This window comes from Ptychodera flava, chromosome 8 (assembly GCF_041260155.1).
Source record: "Ptychodera flava strain L36383 chromosome 8, AS_Pfla_20210202, whole genome shotgun sequence".
NCBI lineage: Eukaryota > Metazoa > Hemichordata > Enteropneusta > Ptychoderidae > Ptychodera > Ptychodera flava.
The window spans coordinates 42,135,305-42,160,633 of NC_091935.1; the positions used below are offsets into that span (position 1 = coordinate 42,135,305).

Here is a 25,329-nt window from a genome sequence, read left to right on the forward strand (position 1 = left end):
GATTAAGATGAAATTTTACTCAAGTCATCCTTACAGTGATCTCTTTCAAGTTTGCAAAAAGCATTTTGATCGGTTGCATGGTTTGGCCGCTATATTGGATTTTGTGAAATCACATTTTAATCTTTAAAAATCTTCTTCTCCAGAACCAACACACCAATTGAACTAAAATTTTACATCTATCATCTGTGATCTCTTTCAAGTTTGTGAAAGGAGTTTGGATCGGTCACGTGGTTTTGCCGCCATATTGGATTTTGTTTAAATCTCAATTTAATCTTAAAAAATCTACTTCTCCAGAACCAATACACAGATTTAACTGAAATTTTACTCATATCTCATTTATCTAATCGTCTCAAAACGGACGAACTACGAGCAGACCTACGAGCTCGTACGAGCGAAGTACGAGTGACGTAATGTGCCATACTTTCAAAGGACGAGTGACGTAATGCATGTCCCAAAATCGACAAAGTGAGCGTCAAGCTGAGCGTGGAAAAACAAAAACAGCGTCGAACTGAGCGTTGAAAAAAAAAGACAAAATAGGATTCGAAATGAACGTAGAAACATGCCAAACAGAATGTCAAAGTGGGGTTCTGAGTACGGGTGCTAAAATATAGCAAATATGCGAAATAAACACGTAATGACTTGACTGATTTCAGCTTGAATATAGCAAGTACAGGAACGAGTTCAAAACGTCTTTCACGTGGGTAGGCCCAACTACTGACTTTGCAGCAATAACACTGTTGACAAAATCTCAACAACAATAAATTATGGGTTCATCATAATTGGTATTGCATGCATTAGAGAATTTTCAAAAATGACATTCATAATTGCATATATTTCAACTTGGGTAGCAAGAAAACCGACGTCTGAGTGACTGGCATTGGGCGTTCGTTCGTGTGCAAACATCGCGTGCAAGTTACAGACGATGGGCGGTACGGTGGGAGTAGGCAATAATAGCGATAAACAAAACGGCCAGTTTAGCCTACCCACGATATTGTAATACATACGTCATCCACCCTCTGATGTGATTTTCCTCTAATTAACGCCAAATAAATAAATATATTTGTAAAAATACATTATTACGTCGACGCCGACTTCATTGACGTCGACAAATCGACGTCAACATTTATACTACGACTGATGCCTGGAACTTATCTACCGAACTGAGTGTAGCTAGGTAAGTTTGGAATGTGATGAGTTGGTTTTGAGTGATGTTTTTTTTTGTTGTTCAGGAGCGCGAACGAACGAATTGAATATAGAAGTATCGAGCATCGATATCTTGTATGGCTTCTGCACGTTCCGCGATGACAAACAGGAATATTGACCCCACAGTGACCTGACTATACCATTATTCAATAGGCGGGGCCGTATTCTCAACAATACACACCAATAATAGTGTATTTCCGATAATGTGCTTTTTCAAACTTGAAGTTGAATGCGAGGTCAGAAAATGTGAGTCTTTAAAATCATTGTTGAGTAGAGGTCATTTTCAAATAGACTGTACAACATGAGGTACACACGGATGCCACAAAAACACCCGCCAACTCATAAATCCTTCATATTATTCATTGGTACACTGTGAGAGAGTGTCGCGTCGTCTCCAGTCTTGACCCGTACGTACAGACTCGTCCGAAAGTCAAAGCCTAAAAGTATTCCTCCGCACTGCACTGAACCCGCTAGGCCGCTCTCACGACCAAAAAAATAATCATACGAAGTTCACACCCGCTCCTACTTCCGAGTTTCGAATATACACAGAAAATGTGTCTAAGCGTTCGTTTGTCGTAAAATCCTTTCACATAAACAAAAATCTTTCATCTATGGAATACAACATAGTCCTAGGCGTATTCATAAAAAATTAGCCAAAAGGCATGTGTAACTTATAGCTTGCATACGTCACTCGTCCTTTGAAAGTACGGCACATTACGTCACTCGTACTTCGCTCGTACGAGCTCGTAGGTCTGCTCGTAGTTCGTCCGTTTTGAGACGATTACATACCTCCATATCTTTCTTAGTGCAAGCACTTTCAAGTTTGCGAAAGGCATTTGGATCGGTTAAGTCGCCCCAATGTTCATAAGGCTGCAGTTTAAAACCTCGTCAGTCAGAAGATCGATCAGTGATGTATAATTTGTACACTTGAAAGTCAAAGACGGCACAACAGACTGCAATGCCCGCTGTCAAATTCAGATAGCAGTCACACGAACCCTAATCTCGGCCCCTTGTGTAAGGCAACTTTGGTGACCAGTTTTTGTACGCCAGGCGACGTTGTCAAGTATACTGCCGCGGAAGTACTTAGAGGAGTGCGCCACTAGCTCTAAGGGGTGGCCGACTGGTGTGATTGACTGAATTAGAGCGGGACAAGGTCCCGCCAGGGCACAATGACTGGGGTCTATGCACAGCTGATAAATGAAGCTGTTCGAGTAATTTCATATGTAGGTGTCTGAATGCTCGCTCACTTGTTCATCACAAATGAAAAAGAAAGATACATGACATTGCAAGGTGTGGTGATTTGTTTATGTTTCTCTATCTGACATGCATGGAGTGGCCCTGGTATGTTGTGTAACTCAGAGCATGTAGCTGATTAAAAATGTAAACAAAACCACATCAAGTCCAGCTGTTAATGTGGTAAAAATCGCTGATACACATCGATTAAAACAACACCTTGTTTAATGAAGCTCTGCAGCTTGATCGAATTTCACTGTAATTGTTTTGTGCCATTTGCACGCCCGGTCTGTGAAATCACCGAAATTTACCCGATATTTATCAGCGATTTGGGGACTCTAATATCGATACTAGACAATACTAGAATGACTTGCCCTGTGCCTCGGTACGCTGGATCCGTGAAATCTCCGATATTTACCCGATATTTATTGACGATTTGGGGACTCTAATATCGATACTAGACGATAGTAGAATGACTTGCCCTGTGCCTCCTTACGCCGGATCTGTGAAATCTCCGATATTTACCTGATATTTATCAGCGATTTTTGGACTCTAATATCAATACTAGATGATAGTAGAATGACTTGCCCTGAGGTTCAGTACGCCAGATCTGTGAAATTGCCGATATTTCCTCAATGTTTATCGGCAATTTGGGGATTCTAATATTGATAGTAGACAATACTACCGGTAGAATGACTTGCCCTGTGCCTCGGCACGCAAGGTCTGTGAAATCGCCGATATTTACCAGATAGTTATCGGCGATTTCGGTAGTCTAATATCGATACTAGACATTACTAGATTCTGTCAAATCGCGGGTAAATATCCCATATATATCGGAGATTACACCACCTTACAGTTCCAGTCAAGCCCGACTTCAGAGGACTGACTCTAACTTCGATACTAAACGATATAGATTCTGTCAAATTGCAAGTAAATATTCGATATTGGAGATTTCACCACCTTACAGATCTGGTCAAACTGGACTTCAAAGGACTGACTCTAGCTTCGATACTAGACGATACTAGATTCTGTCAAATCGCGGGTAAATATCTGGTATATATCGGACATTTCACCACCTTACTGTTCTGGTCAAACCCGACTTCAAAGGACTGACTTCGATACTAGACGATACTAGATTCTGTCAAATCGCAGGTAAATATCTGATATATATCGGACATTTCACCACCTTACAGTTCTGGTCAAACCCGACTTCAAAGGACTGACTCTAGCTTCGATACTAGACGATACTAGATTCTGTCAAATCGCGGTAAATATCTGGTATATATCGGACATTTCACCACCTTACTGTTCTTGTCAAACCCGACTTCAAAGGACTGACTTCGATACTAGACGATACTAGATTCTGTCAAATCGCAGGTAAATATCTGATATATATCGGACATTTCACCACCTTACAGTTCTGGTCAAACCCGACTTCAAAGGACTGACTCTAGCTTCGATACTAGACGATACTAGATTCTGTCAAATCGCGGGTAAATATCTGGTATATATCGGACATTTCACCACCTTACAGTTCTGGTCAAACCCGACTTCAAAGGACTGACTCTAGCTTCGATACTAGACGATACTAGATTCTGTCAAATCGCGGGTAAATATCTGGTATATATAGGAGATTTCACCACATTACAGGTTTTGCCAAACCCGACTTCCAAGGACTGACTCTAGCTTCGATACTAGACGATACTAGATTCTGTCAAATCGCGGGTAATATCTGGTATATATAGGAGATTTCACCACATTACAGGTTTTGCCAAACCCGACTTCCAAGGACTGACTCTAGCTTCGATACTAGACGATACTAGATTCTGTCAAATCGCAGGTAAATATCTGATATATATCGGACATTTCACCACCTTACTGTTCTGGTCAAACCTGACTTCAAAGGACTGACTTCGATACTAGACGATACTAGATTCTGTCAAATCGCAGGTAAATATCTGATATATATCGGACATTTCACCACCTTACAGTTCTGGTCAAACCCGACTTCAAAGGACTGACTCTAGCTTCGATACTAGACGATACTAGATTCTGTCAAATCGCGGGTAAATATCTGGTATATATCGGACATTTCACCACCTTACAGTTCTGGTCAAACCCGACTTCAAAGGACTGACTCTAGCTTCGATACTAGACGATACTAGATTCTGTCAAATCGCGGGTAAATATCTGGTATATATAGGAGATTTCACCACATTACAGGTTTTGCCAAACCCGACTTCGAAGGACTGACTCTAGCTTCGATACTAGACGATACTAGATTCTGTCAAGTCGCGGGTAAATATCTGGTATATATAGGAGATTTCACCACATTACAGGTTTTGCCAAACCCGACTTCCAAGGACTGACTCTAGCTTCGATACTAGACAATACTAGATTCTGTCAAATCGCAGGTAAATATCTGATATATGTCGGACATTTTACCACCTTACAGTTCTGGTCAAACCCAACTTCAAAGGACTGACTCTAGCTTCGATACTAGACAATACTAGATTCTGTCAAATCGCGGGTAAATATCTGGTATATATTGGACATTTCACCACTTTACTGTTCTGGTCAAATCCGACTTCAAAGGACTGACTTCGATACTAGACGATACTAGATTCTGTCAAATCGCAGGTAAATATCTGATATATATCGGAGATTACACCACCTTACAGTTCTGGTCAAACCCAACTTCAAAGGACTGACTCTAGCTTCGATACTAGACGATACTAGATTCTGTCAAATCGCGGGTAAATATCTGGTATATATCGGACGTTTCACCACCTTACTGTTCTTGTCAAACCCGACTTCAAAGGACTGACTTCGATACTAGACGATACTAGATTCTGTCAAATCGCGGGTATATCTGATATATGTCGGAGATATCACCACCTTGCAGGTTTTGCCAAACTTGATTTCCAAGGACTGACTCTAGCTGCGATACTAGACGATACTAGACAATACTAGATGTTGTCAAATCGCGGGTAAATATCCCATATATATTGGACATTTTACCACCTTACTGTTCTGGTCAAACCCGACTTCAAAGGATGACTCTAACTTTGATACTAGGCCATACCTGATTTTGTCAAATAATTGCAGGTAAATATCTGATATATATATCTGACATTTCACCATCTTAAAGATTTTCACAAATCCAACTATCAAGGACTTACTCTAACTTCGATACTAAGTGATACTAGATTTTGTCAAATTGCGGGTAAATATCATATATATATATATATATAATATATATATATATATATATATATATATATATAATATATATATATATATATATATAATATATATATATATATATATATATATATATATATATATATATATACCGTAAAATTCCCAATTGAAGCCGCAGCTTGTATTAGAAACATTTTTGACGGATCCCTGGGACCACGCACTGAAGTCATGGTGCAGCTTCAATTACGTACATTTCCTGTGTTTCGATATTTTTCTCAATGCTCACCAAGTAGATACTAGAATGACTTGCCCTGTGCCTCAGCACGCAAGGTCTGTGAAATCGCCGATATTTACCAGATATTTATTGGCAATTTTGGGACTCTGATATCGATACTAGACGATACTGGATTCTGTCAAATCACGGGTAAATATCCGATATGTATTGGAAATTACACCACCTTACAGTTCTGGTCAAGCCCGACTTCCAAGGACTGACTCTAGCTTCGATACTAGATGATACTAGATTCTGTCAAATCGCGGGTAAATATCTGGTATATATTAGACATTTCACCACCTTACTGTTCTTGTCAAACCCGACTTCAAAGGACTGACTTCGATACTAGACGATACTAGATTCTGTCAAATCGCAGGTAAATATCTGATATATATCGGACATTTCACCACCTTACAGTTCTGGTCAAACCCGACTTCAAAGGACTGACTCTAGCTTCGATACTAGACGATACTAGATTCTGTCAAATCGCGGGTAAATATCTGGTATATATCGGACATTTCACCACCTTACAGTTCTGGTCAAACCCGACTTCCAAGGACTGACTCTAGCTTCAATACTAGACGATACTAGATTCTGTCAAATCGCGGGTAAATATCTGGAATATATAGGAGATTTCACCACATTACAGGTTTTGCCAAACCCGACTTCCAAGGACTGACTCTAGCTTCGATACTAGACGATACTAGATTCTGTCAAATCGCGGGTAAATATCTGGTATATATAGGAGATTTCACCACATTACAGGTTTTGCCAAACCCGACTTCCAAGGACTGACTCTAGCTTCGATACTAGACGATACTAGATTCTGTCAAATCGCGGGTTAATATCTGGTATATATAGGAGATTTCACCACATTACAGGTTTTGCCAAACCCGACTTCCAAGGACTGACTCTAGCTTCGATACTAGACGATACTAGATTCTGTCAAATCGCAGGTAAATATCTGATATATATTAGACATTTCACCACCTTACAGTTCTGGTCAAACCCAACTTCGAAGGACTGACTCTAGCTTCGATACTAGACAATACTAGATTCTGTCAAATCGCGGGTAAATATCTGGTATATATCGGACATTTCACCACCTTACTGTTCTGGTCAAACCCGACTTCAAAGGACTGACTTCGATACTAGACGATACTAGATTCTGTCAAATCGCAGGTAAATATCTGATATATATCGGAGATTACACCACCTTACAGTTCTGGTCAAACCCAACTTCAAAGGACTGACTCTAGCTTCGATACTAGACGATACTAGATTCTGTCAAATCGCGGGTAAATATCTGGTATATATCGGACATTTCACCACCTTACTGTTCTTGTCAAACCCGACTTCAAAGGACTGACTTCGATACTAGACGATACTAGATTCTGTCAAATCGCGGGTATATCTGATATATGTCGGAGATATCACCACCTTGCAGGTTTTGCCAAACCTGATTTCCAAGGACTGACTCTAGCTGCGATACTAGACGATACTAGATGTTGTCAAATCGCGGGAAAATATCTGATATATATTGGACATTTCACCACCTTACAGTTCTGGTCAAACCCAACTTCAAAGGACTGACTCTAGCTTCGATACTAGACGATACTAGATTCTGTCAAATCGCGGGTAAATATCTGGTATATATCGGACATTTCACCACCTTACTGTTCTGGTCAAACCCGACTTCAAAGGACTGACTTCGATACTAGACGATACTAGATTCTGTCAAATCGCAGGTAAATATCTGATATATTTCAGACATTTCACCACCTTACAGTTCTGGTCAAACCCGACTTCAAAGGACTGACTCTAGCTTCGATACTAGACGATACTAGATTCTGTCAAATCGCGGGTAAATATCTGGTATATATCGGACATTTCACCACCTTACAGTTCTGGTCAAACCCGACTTCAAAGGACTGACTCTAGCTTCGATACTAGACGATACTAGATTCTGTCAAATCGCAGGTAAATATCTGGTATATATAGGAGATTTCACCACATTACAGGTTTTGCCAAACCCGACTTCCAAGGACTGACTCTAGCTTCGATACTAGACGATACTAGATTCTGTCAAATCGCGGGTAAATATCTGGTATATATAGGAGATTTCACCACATTACAGGTTTTGCCAAACCCGACTTCCAAGGACTGACTCTAGCTTCGATACTAGACGATACTAGATTCTGTCAAATCGCAGGTAAATATCTGATATATATCGGACATTTCACCACCTTACAGTTCTGGTCAAACCCAACTTCAAAGGACTGACTCTAGCTTCGATACTAGACGATACTAGATTCTGTCAAATCGCGGGTAAATATCTGATATATATCGGATATTTCACCACCTTACTGTTCTGGTCAAACCTGACTTCAAAGGACTGACTTTGACACTAGACGATACTAGATTCTGTCAAATCGCAGGTAAATATCTGATATATATCGGACATTTCACCACCTTACAGTTCTGGTCAAACCCGACTTCAAGGACTGACTCTAGCTTCGATACTAGACGATACTAGATTCTGTCAAATCGCGGGTAAATATCTGGTATATATCGGACATTTCACCACCTTACAGTTCTGGTCAAACCCGACTTCAAAGGACTGACTCTAGCTTCGATACTAGACGATACTAGATTCTGTCAAATCGCGGGTAAATATCTGGTATATATAGGAGATTTCACCACATTACAGGTTTTGCCAACCCGACTTCGAAGGACTGACTCTAGCTGCTTCGATACTAGACGATACTAGATTCTGTCAAGTCGCGGGTAAATATCTGGTATATATAGGAGATTTCACCACATTACAGGTTTTGCCAAACCCGACTTCCAAGGACTGACTCTAGCTTCGATACTAGACAATACTAGATTCTGTCAAATCGCAGGTAAATATCTGATATATGTCGGAGATTACACCACCTTACAGTTCTGGTCAACCCAACTTCAAAGGACTGACTCTAGCTTCGATACTAGACGATACTAGATTCTGTCAAATCGCGGGTAAATATCTGGTATATATCGGACGTTTCACCACCTTACTGTTCTTGTCAAACCCGACTTCAAAGGACTGACTTCGATACTAGACGATACTAGATTCTGTCAAATCGCGGGTATATCTGATATATGTCGGAGATATCACCACCTTGCAGGTTTTGCCAAACTTGATTTCCAAGGACTGACTCTAGCTGCGATACTAGACGATACTAGACAATACTAGATGTTGTCAAATCGCGGGTAAATATCCCATATATATTGGACATTTTACCACCTTACTGTTCTGGTCAAACCCGACTTCAAAGGATGACTCTAACTTTGATACTAGGCCATACCTGATTTTGTCAAATTGCAGGTAAATATCTGATATATATATCTGACATTTCACCATCTTAAAGATTTTCACAAATCCAACTTCCAAGGACTTACTCTAACTTCGATACTAAGTGATACTAGATTTTGTCAAATTGCGGGTAAATATCATATATATATATATATATATATATATATATATATATATATATATATATATATATATATATATATATATATATATATATATATATATATATATATATATATATATATATATATACCGTAAAATTCCCAATTGAAGCCGCAGCTTGTATTAGAAACATTTTTGACGGATCCCTGGGACCACGCACTGAAGTCATGGTGCAGCTTCAATTACGTACATTTCCTGTGTTTCGATATTTTTCTCAATGCTCACCAAGTAGATACTAGAATGACTTGCCCTGTGCCTCAGCACGCAAGGTCTGTGAAATCGCCGATATTTACCAGATATTTATTGGCAATTTTGGGACTCTGATATCGATACTAGACGATACTGGATTCTGTCAAATCACGGGTAAATATCCGATATGTATTGAAATTACACCACCTTACAGTTCTGGTCAAGCCCGACTTCCAAGGACTGACTCTAGCTTCGATACTAGATGATACTAGATTCTGTCAAATCGCGGGTAAATATCTGGTATATATTAGACATTTCACCACCTTACTGTTCTTGTCAAACCCGACTTCAAAGGACTGACTTCGATACTAGACGATACTAGATTCTGTCAAATCGCAGGTAAATATCTGATATATATCGGACATTTCACCACCTTACAGTTCTGGTCAAACCCGACTTCAAAGGACTGACTCTAGCTTCGATACTAGACGATACTAGATTCTGTCAAATCGCGGGTAAATATCTGGTATATATCGGACATTTCACCACCTTACAGTTCTGGTCAAACCCGACTTCCAAGGACTGACTCTAGCTTCAATACTAGACGATACTAGATTCTGTCAAATCGCGGGTAAATATCGGAATATATAGGAGATTTCACCACATTACAGGTTTTGCCAACCCGACTTCCAAGGACTGACTCTAGCTTCGATACTAGACGATACTAGATTCTGTCAAATCGCGGGTAAATATCTGGTATATATAGGAGATTTCACCACATTACAGGTTTTGCCAAACCCGACTTCCAAGGACTGACTCTAGCTTCGATACTAGAGGATACTAGATTCTGTCAAATCGCAGGTAAATATCTGATATATATTAGACATTTCACCACCTTACAGTTCTGGTCAAACCCAACTTCAAAGGACTGACTCTAGCTTCGATACTAGACAATACTAGATTCTGTCAAATCGCGGGTAAATATCTGGTATATATCGGACATTTCACCACCTTACTGTTCTGGTCAAACCCGACTTCAAAGGACATTAGATACTAGACGATACTAGATTCTGTCAAATCGCAGGTAAATATCTGATATATATCGGAGATTACACCACCTTACAGTTCTGGTCAAACCCAACTTCAAAGGACTGACTCTAGCTTCGATACTAGACGATACTAGATTCTGTCAAATCGCGGGTAAATATCTGGTATATATCGGACATTTCACCACCTTACTGTTCTTGTCAAACCCGACTTCAAAGGAGTGACTTCGATACTAGACGATACTAGATTCTGTCAAATAGCGGGTATATCTGATATATGTCGGAGATATCACCACCTTGCAGGTTTTGCCAAACCTGATTTCCAAGGACTGACTCTAGCTGCGATACTAGACGATACTAGATGTTGTCAAATCGCGGGAAAATATCTGATATATATTGGACATTTTACCACCTTACTGTTCTGGTCAAACCCGACTTCAAAGGATGACTCTAACTTTGATACTAGGCCATACTCGATTTTGTCAAATTGCAGGTAAATATCCGATATATATATCTGACATTTCACCATCTTAAAGATTTTCACAAATCCAACTTCCAAGGACTTACTCTAACTTCGATACTAAGTGATACTAGATTTTGTCAAATTGCGTTTAAATATCATATATATATATATATATATATATATATATATATATATATATATATATATATATATATATATATATATATATATATATATATATATATATATATATCCGTAAAATTCCCAATTGAAGCCGCAGCTTGTATTAGAAACATTTTTGACGGATCCCTGGGACCACCCACTGAAGTCATGGTGCAGCTTCAATTACATTTCCTGTTTCGATATTTTTCTCAATGCTCACCAAGTAGATACTAGAATGACTTGCCCTGTGCCTCAGCACGCAAGGTCTGTGAAATCGCCAATATTTACCAGATATTTATCGGCGATTTTGGGACTCTGATATCGATACTAGACGATACTGGATTCTGTCAAATCACGGGTAAATATCCGATATGTATTGGAAATTACACCACCTTACAGTTCTGGTCAAGCCCGACTTCCAAGGACTGACTCTAGCTTCGATACTAGACGATACTAGATTCTGTCAAATCGCAGGTAGATATCTGGTATATATCGGATATTTCACCACCTTACTGTTCTGGTCAAACCTGACTTCAAAGGACTGACTTTGATACAAGACGATACTAGATTCTGTCAAATCGCAGGTAAATATCTGATATATATCGGACATTTCACCACCTTACAGTTCTGGTCAAACCCGACTTCAAAGCACTGACTCTAGCTTCGATACCAGACAATACTAGATTCTGTCAAATCGCGGATAAATATCTGGTATATATCGGACATTTCACCATCTTACAGTTCTGGTCAAACCCGTCTTCCAAGGACTGACTCTAGCTTCAATACTAGACGATACTAGATTCTGTCAAATCGCGGGTAAATATCTGGAATATATAGGAGATTTCACCACATTACAGGTTTTGCCAAACCCGACTTCCAAGGACTGACTCTAGCTTCGATACTAGACGATACTAGATTCTGTCAAATCGCGGGTAAATATCTGGTATATATAGGAGATTTCACCACATTACAGGTTTTGCCAAACCCGACTTCCAAGGACTGACTCTAGCTTCGATACTAGAGGATACTAGATTCTGTCAAATCGCAGGTAAATATCTGATATATATTAGACATTTCACCACCTTACAGTTCTGGTCAAACCCAACTTCAAAGGACTGACTCTAGCTTCGATACTAGACAATACTAGATTCTGTCAAATCGCGGGTAAATATCTGGTATATATCGGACATTTCACCACCTTACTGTTCTGGTCAAACCCGACTTCAAAGGACTGACTTCGATACTAGACGATACTAGATTCTGTCAAATCGCAGGTAAATATCTGATATATATCGGAGATTACACCACCTTACAGTTCTGGTCAAACCCAACTTCAAAGGACTGACTCTAGCTTCGATACTAGACGATACTAGATTCTGTCAAATCGCGGGTAAATATCTGGTATATATCGGACATTTCACCACCTTACTGTTCTTGTCAAACCCGACTTCAAAGGACTGACTTCGATACTAGACGATACTAGATTCTGTCAAATCGCGGGTATATCTGATATATGTCGGAGATATCACCACCTTGCAGGTTTTGCCAAACCTGATTTCCAAGGACTGACTCTAGCTGCGATACTAGACGATACTAGATGTTGTCAAATGCGGGAAAATATCTGATATATATTGGACATTTTACCACCTTACTGTTCTGGTCAAACCCGACTTCAAAGGATGACTCTAACTTTGATACTAGGCCATACTCGATTTTGTCAAATTGCAGGTAAATATCCGATATATATATCTGACATTTCACCATCTTAAAGATTTTCACAAATCCAACTTCCAAGGACTTACTCTAACTTCGATACTAAGTGATACTAGATTTTGTCAAATTGCGGGTAAATATCATATATATATATATATATATATATATATATATTATATATATATATATATATATATATATATATATATTATATATATATATATATATATATATATATATACCGTAAAATTCCCAATTGAAGCCGCAGCTTGTATTAGAAACATTTTTGACGGATCCCTGGGACCACCCACTGAAGTCATGGTGCAGCTTCAATTACATACATTTCCTGTGTTTCGATATTTTTCTCAATGCTCACCAAGTAGATACTAGAATGACTTGCCCTGTGCCTCAGCACGCAAGGTCTGTGAAATCGCCAATATTTACCAGATATTTATCGGCGATTTTGGGACTCTGATATCGATACTAGACGATACTGGATTCTGTCAAATCACGGGTAAATATCTGATATGTATTGGAAATTACACCACCTTACAGTTCTGGTCAAACCCGACTTCCAAGGACTGACTCTAGCTTCGATACTAGACGATACTAGATTCTGTCAAATCGCGGGTAAATATCTGGTATATATCGGACATTTTGCCACCTTACTGTTCTTGTCAAACCCGACTTCAAAGGACTGACTTCGATACTAGACGATACTAGATTCTGTCAAATCGCGGGTATATCTGATATATGTCGGAGATATCACCACCTTGCAGGTTTTGCCAAACCTGATTTCCAAGGACTGACTCTAGCTGCGATACTAGACGATACTAGATGTTGTCAAATCGCGGGAAAATATCTGATATATATTGGACATTTTACCACCTTACTGTTCTGGTCAAACCCGACTTCAAAAGATGACTCTAACTTTGATACTAGGCCATACTCGATTTTGTCAAATTGCAGGTAAATATCCGATATATATATCTGACATTTCACCATCTTAAAGATTTTCACAAATCCAACTTCCAAGGACTTACTCTAACTTCGATACTAAGTGATACTAGATTTTGTCAAATTGCGGGTAAATATCATATATATATATATATATATATATATATAATATATATATATATATATATATATATATATATATATATATATATATATATATATATATATATATATATATATATATATATATATATATATATATATATCTGTAAAATTCCCAATTGAAGCCGCAGCTTGTATTAGAAACATTTTTGACGGATCCCTGGGACCACGCACTGAAGTCATGGTGCAGCTTCAATTACGTACATTTCCTGTGTTTCGATATTTTTCTCAATGCTCACCAAGTAGATACTAGAATGACTTGCCCTGTGCCTCAGCACGCAAGGTCTGTGAAATCGCAAATATTTACCAGATATTTATCGGCGATTTTGGGACTCTGATATCGATACTAGACGATACTGGATTCTGTCAAATCACAAGTAAATATCTGATATGTATTGGAAATTACACCACCTTACAGTTCTGGTCAAGCCCGACTTCCAAGGACTGACTCTAACTTCGATACTAGACGATACTAGATTATGTCAAATCGCGGGTAAATATCCGATATCAGAGATTTCAATACCTTACAGTCTTGGTCAAACCCAACTTCCAAGGACTGACATTAGCTTCGATACTAGACGATATAAATTCTGTCAAATCGCGGGTAAATATCTGGTATATATAGGAGATTTCACCACATTACAGGTTTTGCCAAACCCGACTTCCAAGGACTGACTCTAGCTTCGATACTAGACGATACTAGATTTCATCAAATCACGGGTAAATATCCAATATATATCGGAGATTTCACCACCTTACAGTTCTTGTCAAACCCGACTTCCAAGGACTGACTCTAGCTTTGATAATAAACGATACTAGATTCTGTCATAACGCGGGTAAATATCCGATATATAACGGAGATTTCACCACCTTACAGTTCTGGTCAAATCTGACTCCCAAGGACTGACTCTAGCTTTGAATCTACCTCTGGCTATATATGTCCTGAATTTGAAGGTATATCAAGGTCGAGAGTCGCAGCCGTCTCCTGAAACATCAGTAACTGACACTGTTGTCATGACACTCACTAGGCCATACTACAACAAAGGCTATTAGTTGTATTGTGACAACTACTAAACATCCCCCACTTTGTTTGACAAATTGAAGAACAAGAAAATTTTGGCTTGTGGTACCGTCAGGCCATATAGAAAGGGCTTGCCATCTGATATGAAGCCAGGTAGTCTCAAAGTGAAAAATCTCTCTCGTGGACAATTTTATTCATTGGCAGAAAGGCAGACAGAGGGCTGTTTCATTGAAAGACTAGAGTAGTCAATGTTTTAACTACACTACCCATCAATGCTGAGAGTAACACCGTAATAAGGGCAGTAAAAGTCAGTGGTAGGTGGGAATGGCAGGAAGTACATCGACCTGTAGTAGTTGCTAGATACAATAGGTACATGGGAGGTGTTGGCTTGGCCGATCAGCGTCTTTCTACCTATAAACGTCACATGAAGGGACTTACCTGGTACCTACAAATATTCTGGTATCTACTTGAAGTATGTGTGGTGAATTCCTTCATTCTTTTCAAGCAAGCAAACCCCCAGGAAAGAATCACTCTACAGATTTCCATGGTAAGCTTTGCGAGGAGCTGATAGGTGGGCGCTCATTTGTTAAAAGGCCAGGGAGAAAACCCACAACCAAAAAGCAATGACATCAGGTTTGACAGAAATTTGCAGCATGCACCAGCTTTAGCCGAAACCATGTCAAAATGTTAGGTCATATACAGTATAGGAAAGACACAAAATACATTTGCGGAGCATGCAAGGTTAGGATGTGCCCAGTGCCATGTTTCCATCAATACCACTGTATGAAAGATTATCAGTACAATGATCCAGAATGTGTAGGTAGAGACATAGCTAGAAAAAGGAAGAAACTATAGAGTAGGATAGGAGTAGGATAGTAGCAGGAAAAAACACACGGAGGTGAGTAAAATAAACTTTTATTCATGATATTGTGATGGTTATGGTTGAAAAACAAAGGGAGTGAAGAGATTATCATTACTGTAATTTGCATAATTATAAGCTAATTTGCATAACAATGCACATGCATACACTGTAGCAACTTATCTTTACATACACCCCATTTAGGTTCTGACAGTTGTCATAGAAACAAAGTTTTCATCACATAACACTTGCTGTATCTTTCAGCAAGTGTCTCCCTCAGAATAATTCAGGCCCTGGGGGGTCCTTTATAGGGCCACCTATATAGGAGTTATAGGGTTAATGTATACCTGGACATTACACATATTGTTTAAAATTCAGTCCTATACTCTCCACAGCCAGCATAATGATTTCTTGTAGAAAACAATCGCCAAACAACTAACCTACAGCTTAACCACCTTGACACACTGCCACCACGTGGGGATTATGCCATCAATGATTCATTGGTTTTTCATTCATAACATTTATCTGTCCAGCTGCCTTGTGAAGGTATTTGTCATACACTTATTGTAAATAAAGTAGCATCTTAGATTAGCATCTTAGAGCTCACCACCTCCAGCCAAAGTCTTCTTTCAACATTTGAATACCAATATGCTACCAGGGGATCAACTATATGATCAACACCAGGTTGTGTCATGTAGACTTTTTGGGTAGGAGATGCACAGACTTAGGACAGAAAATTATAGAAGGATGAAAAATAGATGACACAAGATGTAACTGATTTAAAATAAACCTTTATTGTTTGTTACAGGATTCAGAAAGTGACATTGAGGATGAGGTAGATATCTTAATGAGTAGCGACATTGTGACTGCAACAATGTCAACGAAAACTATTACATTTGTGAGATCACAGAGTGGATGGTTATTTCGAGAAGACAGAACTGAAATGGTTGGGCCATTCAATGCTGATTTCTATGCAGTCCATGGTATGATCATTGAATCAAAGAAAAGGTAATAGTTTGATTTGCTTAAAGCTGTAACTATGGATAAGTTTTTCACTTTTTGACTTGTAAATCTATGGCAAATTGTTGTTTTACTACTCTATTTACCCTGCCAACATATATTAACATGTTTAAAATGCTGAAATATTGTTCACATTTGAAATCTCGCCTAGACAAGGATTAATTTGTCATCAATGATAATGTGGTCTATCAGTAGAGTTGATGAGGTGAATACTGTATTTGAAAATGTTGTTGGAAGTAGAAGCAGCTGTTGTTGACATTAAAAAAAACCAAAAATGGTGAAAAAAAATCAAAACTTATAGCCACTCTCCCTTTAATTGTGGATCTTATTTAAGCAGTGAAGGAAGCATGATTAGGTGTGATATCTTGATTAAATCATATAATGCAGGACGTTTCATGGTATGGTGCCTATGTACCATGAAGGTGGTTGCTTGGAACACCAAATGTCATACTAGTTTTTTGGCGCTCATCATCAGTGACTTATTAGTCCTCACAGACACCGTCCGGCGGGGCATATATTTGGTCATGTCCGTGTGTGTGTACTGTTACGTGCAGAGAAAACGAACAAAAGGGTGAACTCAGCAGTTAACGTTTAAACAAAATTTATTACGAAAATAAAACTAATTGCTAAGTCAGGTATAAAGTACAAGCTTTAAAAGTGTACGGACTACTTATCTCAGCTGGGACGGCAAAGCTCCAGTCTCAGAGTTGTAACAGTCAGTCGGATGAATGAACAGTCCTTTGGCTTGCAGGCTTGAAGCTGCACAAAGTCCACAGTATAAATCCAGCGTTGGCAGTGAAGGTCTTGAAAAGTCTTGAGAATGACTACTGCTGGAGTTTAGTAACACACAAGAGACACGATCCCAAAAGTCTGACTGGAAGCTGTGCACGTCCCTTTTATACACATGTGCTTACATAAGGGCATATAAGAACAATCTAGAACTTTTATTGACATGCTAATTACTGTTCTAAAATTATCTCTCTTACACAGCTAATTAAATTTCCAGAACATTCCAAACATGACTAATTGGATTCAAGGTTGTGAGGTCATTAAGGGCAGTGGCCTTGAGAATGTTCTAGACTGATTGAACTCAGGTCATGATGAGTGTGGGGGAAATGACCTACATAACACACCCCCTCTTCAAAAAAGAAAATTTTTCAAAGAAAAATCTTTCTTTTACAAATGTCATCTTAAAAGTGTGAACGACGATAAACTCTAAATACGAGAGAGACAGTCTGCAATTAAATTGTCTCTGCCTTTGATATGTCTAATGTCAAGATTAAACTCCTGTAACATTAAACTCCATCTTAGCAATCTCTGATTTTTGCCTTTAAATTTCTACAGAAAAACAAGAGGGTTGTGATCAATATAAACCACTATTGGCTGATTTGAAGAAGTAACATAAACTTCAAAGTGCTGTAAAGCTAATATCAAAGATAAACACTCTTTTTCAATTGTAGAGTAGTTTCTCTGGGATTTGTTAAATTTGCGTGAAAAATAGCAAACAGGATGATCTACACCATGACTATCCTCTTGCAATAAAACAGCACCAGCAGCCGTATCACTAGCATCTACAGCTAATTTGAATGGCAAAGTGAAATCTGGTGCAGACAACACTGGAGCACTTTGCAGTATGGCTGTAAGTGTATCAAATGCCTGTTGGCATTGCTCTGACCAAACAAACATTACTTTCTTTTTAAGTAAGTTAGTCAAAGGCTCAGTAATTGTGGAGAAATTTGGACAGAATTTTCTGTAGTAACCAGCCATACCGAGAAAGCGCATTAGTTGTCGTTTGCAGTTTGGTATGGGAAAACTTGAAATGGCACTGATTTTGGCATCAACAGGTTTAACCTCACCCTGTCCTACAGTATGTCCGAGGTAAGTCACCCTCGCCCAACCAAACTCAGATTTGGCAAGGTTGACAGTCAACATTGCTTTGCTCAGTCTCTCAAAGAACTTCCACATGAGCTTGATGTGTTCCTCCCAGGTGTCACTATACAGGACGACGTCGTCAACATAAGCTGCACATCCGTCTAGCCCGGATATGATGTCGTTGATCATCCGTTGGAACGTTGCCGGAGAGTTCTTCATTCCGAATGGCATCACCTTGTACTGGAACAATCCGTCTGGTGTAACAAAGGCGGATATTTCACGAGCACGATCCGTCAGAGGGACTTGCCAAAATCCCTTCAGTAGGTCAAATTTCGTCACATACTTGGCTTTTCCCACTCGGTCGATGCAGTCATCAATCCTCGGGATTGGGAAAGTGTCTGTCTTTGTTGAAGTGTTGACCTTCCTAAAGTCCGTGCACATACGATAACTGTGATCTGATTTGGGAACAAGTATGCACGGCGAACTCCAGTTACTTTTACTGGGTTCAATAAAGTCATTGTCCAGCAGGTGTTTGACTTCTTCCTGGAGATATTTCGCTTTTGTTGGATTCAGCCTGTATGGATGCTGTTTTACAGGCTTACTGTCCCCAACCTCAACGTCGTGATAGATGACGTTTGTCCTCGTTGGAACATCTTGAAACAGGTGTTTATATTCATGGAGCAGTTCTTTCACCTGTTGTTGTTGTTCTGGCTGGAGGTGTGCCAACTTTTTAGACTCCAGCTTCTCCAGGATTTCTGAGTTCTGAAGCTTGACTGAGCCCAGCTTTAAGTTTTGAGTATTTTCACTCAAGTCAGTTTCAGTATCACTATCTTCATAACGGTTTGAACTGATGCTACGTTCAAACAGGTAAAAATTGAAACGCTTCTGCAACACTATTTGTGATTTGTAAACACAGGGGATTAATAGTTTGAGTCCGCTTGCGTCCATACTCACAAAATTAAGCCATTGTTTTGGTGTTTAAGACGTCTTAATGCCCTCTCGAGTTCAAAAGTTGTGTATGACCAAGCATACGGCATGGTAATAAGATAGCTGAAATGAACAACGTCGTACTGCTTGTCTTCTGTTTTTTTACCTGCTGCATATGCGGTCCAAACCGAGTCATCGTCGCTTTAATGATCTGAATGCAGACCAAATGCAATCGTTAACCAATTTAGCCCTTGCATTTGATGCGTTCAGAACTGTAATAAAGGGAAAACGGCTCCATGTTTCACCTACACTATTTTTTCGTTCTCTGTGTTCATGTTTTATTTTGTGCGTTTGGCTATTTGCCATGGTGTAGATATAAGCCATGGCAAGGCGTAGCCGTAATCTAGTCGAATGACAGTGTGATCCTTTGACGCTACGTTTCGAAAACAGTGTGGTCTCTTCCTCAGTCGCTTTTTGATATTTTCTCCCCTTGGATTTTTGTTTCACTGTTTGTGGCTTAATCATTGTCAGTGTTTTGTTCGTTTAGTAAGGAGGCTAGAATATTTATATTCGAGTCAGTTGATTGTGTTTCATTTTGTTCGATCTTTTCTGTAAGATCGTGTACTTGTACATTTATGAGCTTGTCGCCAATGTTTGGATTTCTTTTGTATGCGATGATCAGTTTCATCGTGAATAAATTATTTAGCGTTTGATCTTTTTCTATTTCTTCCTAGTTCTTCAGGAGTGCTTGTTTGATGTCTTTTGTTTTGATATGTGGACTATGTGTGGTAGAAAATATCACTTTATTAGTGTTGTTGCTGTGTGTTTGTTTGTGATTTAAATGTGTTCTTCGTGTTGCGTAATTTGTTTCCGCATTGATGTTCGACATTTCTTGTTGTGAATATCCTCGTTGTAGCAATTTTTCATTAAATGTTTTGACTTTGTTGTTAAAGTCCTCTTCGTTGTTACATGTCCTCATGTACCTTAATATTTCGCCTTTGATTAGGCCCTTGAAGGTTGATTTTGGATGACATGATTTTCTGTGTAAGAACTGGAATGTATCTGCTGGTTTTGTGTGCGTTCTAGTGTCTAGTATGTTTTCTTTGTTGTATCGTTGACCTTTGTAAATGCTTAGGTCAAGATATGTTATTTCGTGTGAAGAACTTTCATATGAAAATTTGAAAGAAGGATGTATCTTTTAAATTACTGTTATAAATTTGTGGAGTTCGTGATCCGTTCCAATGAAGATTAGGAAAATATCGTCTCTGAATCTACACCATAGTAATATTTTTGTTGTGTGTTCACATATGATTTCCTGTTCTAATTCGTGAAACGTGATGTCGATTGGCAATCTCGGGTGACGGTGACGATCCCATTGCGCACCAACATGTTTGTTTGTAGAATTCGTTGTTAAATTCGAATGTGTTGTTTTTCAGAATAAAGTTTAGCATAGCTAACAGGTATTCTGTTGGCGTTTCTACTGGGATTGACAGATGGCCGATTACCGAGGATCTGAGACAGCTATTCAAAGAAAGGCATCGGTATTCTGCCTTTGCAGCTCCGTTTGTTGGGGGACACCGCGACTTGCACTTTATATGATATCCGATATTTACGGCTACTAGACTATACAGTATCGAAGTTAGATTGGCTTAGCTAGATCTATAAAGGGCTGAAATCTCCGATAAATATCGGATATTTAGCGCGATTTGACAGAATCTAGTATCATCTAGTATAAAAGCAAGAGTCAGTCCTTGGAAGTCGGGTTTGACCAGAACTTTTAAGGTGGTGAAATCTCTGATATGTATATAGGATATTTACGCGCGATTTGACAGAATCTAGTATCGCAGGGTTTTCAGTAGAAATTTGCCCAGGCGGAGAAATGTAAATTATAGGTGAAGAAGGAAGCCGAGGTTGGAGTGGGGACGTCGTGTCGCGGCGGCGGCAGCATAACATTGGCAAGGTATCTTGAACAGGACTTTATCCAGTTTTGTTGAATGTCAGTGTAAAATAAGTTTGTATTTTAAAAACAAAAACTGATTGCAGCGTGTTCATTTTCAAATTGACCGGCTACTTTCGCATTTTGGCTGGCTACTTTTCAGCACTGTTTCGCTCTCTGGCCCGGAAATTTTGGTTTTGATAATAATATTTTGATTTTTTTGATGGCCTTGCAAGCCGGAGATTATATGTCAGAAGTGCCGATGTGGCTATATCATGTAGTCTAGCAATTTACGCGGTGAACTTGTTCCTATCACTGTAGTACCGCGATCAGGGAACGTGTTGTACTGGGAATCGCTCTCGAGGTCAACCTTACTTGCCCGATCACAGGCCGAATTATTCGAAATTCAGACGTTCACATCGGGTAAAGCCGAAAATTGGACTAACGTACAATTACGTTATGCCCGCGAATAGCCGACCATTTCCGACTGGAATGAAGCCGACTTTTGTTTCGCTCAAACGCGGAAGAGAAAGTCGACGCTTGAGAGCTTTGTTTTCTGCGTAAGAGTAGGGCCTTGTCTGATGGGTTTGGTAGGTTTTTGATCAAATCTAAAGCGTCCAAAGTTAGTGAGTCTCATTTTCCATACTTCGAAACGCCATGTTAGTCCATCCATGGTCAATCACGATGTCAATTTTCAAGTCGATCGACATCGCGTTTTGTGGAGGGGCCGTGGTTGTGTGCATCGCGGAAGAGAAAGTCGACGCTTGAAAACTTTGATTTTCTGCGTAAGAGTATAGGACTTTGTCTGTTGGTTTTGGGAGGTTTTAGATCAAATCTAAAATTACTTGGTCTCACTTTTCGTACTTTTGAAACACTACGTCGATCACAGTGTCAAATTTCAGGTCGACCGATGTGTACTGTGTTACAATTGACTGCAGGTGCTTTGTACACACACGGTGTTGTACAGGCTGGCGTTCGGTGTCGTTAGTTTGAGGTTTTATCAAACATGAACACTGAAATTTAGCTCTCTTTTTCAATAATATTCAACATCACCAAAAAATCCATATAAGCTCGCTGATTCGTTTTATTGTGAAATTAGTACAGTGAATTAAAATCACTGAAAATTATGTTCCTATAATTCATTGAATTGATTAAACTGTTTGATTTTACTGTGTCTATACTATCGTCTAGTATCGTAGCTGGAGTACAGTCCTTGGAAGTCGGGTTTGACCAGAACTAAAAGGTGGTGAAATCTCCGATATATCGGATTTTTACGCACGATTAGAATGAATCCAGTATCGTCCAGTATCGCAGCTAGAGTCAGTCCTTGGTGGTCGGGTTTGACCAGAACTGTAAGGTGGTGAAATCTCCGACATACCGTAGGCCTATATCGGATATTTACTTGCGATTTGAATGAATCTAGTATCGTCTAGTATCGAAGCTAGAGTCAGTCCTTGGAAGTCGGGTTTGGCCAGAACTGTGAGGCGGTGAAATCTCCGATATATATATATAATATATCGGATATTTACCTGCGATTTGAATGAATCTAGTACCGTCTAGTATCGAAGCTAGAGTCAGTCCTTGGAAGTCGGGTTTGTCCAGAACTGTAAGGTGTTGAAATCTCCGTTATAGGCCTATATCGGATATTTACGCGCAATTTGACAGATTCTAGTATCGAAGCTAGAGTCAGTCCTTGGAAGTCGGGTTTGGCCAGAACTGTAAGACGGTGAAATCTCTGATATATATCGGATATTTACGCGCGATTTGAATGAATCTAGTATCGTCCATGGGGTTCTGTCATAGTATCGATATTAGAGTCCCCAAATCGCCGGTAAATATCGGCAATTTCATAGACACGGCTTCCCATGGAACAACCACAGTTCATTCTAGTATTGTCTAGTATAGATATTAGTCCCGAAATCGTTGATATGTCAAACTGCGATACTAGATTGTAAATATCCGATATTTAAAAATTGTGCAAAGTCGTGCCTTTATGGCCTGTTGCTGTCGACAACTTTGTATTTTAGCTTCAGTGCCTTGAGCTTGCAGTGGCACTGATCTGCCTCTCTGTAGAGCCTTTTCTGCAATTTATTTTGTACACGAGGCTGTCGGGACACATTCTCTTTAGCATTCTTTGAATGCTTTCGTCTGCCGAGACTCAGATCAGCAAACCTATTCGGTCGTCTGACCAGTTATTTCCACGAGATGTATAGAGCTGCAGGAGCTGTGTTTGGCAGCCATGACCAACGTGAATATTGTATGTTGGTTGTTGTTTGTTTATGTTACAAATACCTGTCGCGTGAGGGCGTTTGAAACGCCTCTGAAGCGGCTCGGTCCGTCCACACAGCGATTTGCGGATAGAGTTAATCCCTACAACGGCTCTGGTCGGGCCGACTAAACCGTCTCAAATCTGAAACGCTTTAGAACCACTTCAGAGTATCCACACATAACTTTCTGTGCCAGTATTGGCCCAGAACCGTTTCAGAGCCGTTTCAATGGCCTGTGTATGAACGGCCTGTGACTGCACTGACAGGCTTTGTTTTAGTAGGATTATCCCTTTCCAAATATGGCTTAAGCATATTTATGTGACATAGCTGTTTTTGTTTTCGCCTGTCAGGTGTTATTATGATGTAATTTAAATCACTCAATTTCTTATCAATTAGATATGGCCCAAAGTAACGAGCATGGAGTGGTTTGCCAGTAACCGGAAGTAGAACAAGAACTTTTTGACCGGGTTCAAACTTCCGTTTTGAGGTGTTTTTATCATATTTGGTTTTCATTGACTGCTGGGATGACTCAAGATTTTCTCTGGCTAATTTACATGCTTTAGAGAGTTTTGTACGAAAATCTGACACATATTGCAAAATATTCAGACAATCGTCATCGTCTGATAGGAATTTCTCTTTAACGAGCTTAAGTGGGCCACGGACTGTATGTCCAAATACAAGCTCAAATGGGCTAAAACCAAGAGACTCTTGAATTGACTCTCTAACAGCAAAGAGCAGAAAATGAATTCCTTCATCCCACTGTTTCTCTGTGTCAAAACAGTAGGTCCTAATCATGTTTTTCAAAGTTTGATGAAATCGCTCAAGAGCACCCTGACTTTCTGGATGATAGGCGGATGACCTATACTGTTTAGTGCCTAGCTGATCCATGACTTGTTGAAAAATACCAGACATAAATATGGAGCCTTGATCAGACTGGACACATTTAGGGAGGCCAAATAAAGTGAAAAATTTGACTAAAGCTTTCACTATAGTCTTTGTCTTTATGTTTCTCAGTGGTATGGCTTCTGGGAACCGAGTTGATGTACACATAATTGTCAGCATGTACTCATTTCCTGATCTTGTTTTTGGTAGGGGCCCAACACAGTCTATTAGAATCCTACTAAATGGTTCTTGAAATGCAGGAATTGGCTGTAAAGGGGCCTTTGGAATGGTTTGATTTGGCTTTCCTACCATTTGACATGTGTGACAAGTTTTACAGAAATGTGTTACATCCTGCCTGAGATTAGGCCAATAAAAGTGACTGAGAATTTTATGATAAGTTTTCCTTACACCTAAATGACCAG

At 39.4% G+C, this 25,329-nt stretch overlaps 1 protein-coding gene across 3 annotated transcripts in view; it reads left to right on the forward strand.

The window, feature by feature from the left end:
* Positions 1-25,329, forward strand: part of LOC139139382 (ankyrin repeat domain-containing protein 13C-like) — a 314,195-nt gene that overhangs the window by 124,352 nt on the left and 164,514 nt on the right. For all 3 annotated transcript variants that reach the window (XM_070708283.1, XM_070708284.1, XM_070708282.1), the window contains exon 6: positions 16,812-17,011. In XM_070708283.1, the coding sequence (XP_070564384.1) occupies positions 16,812-17,011 (200 nt within the window). The remainder of the gene's footprint in view (positions 1-16,811; positions 17,012-25,329) is intronic.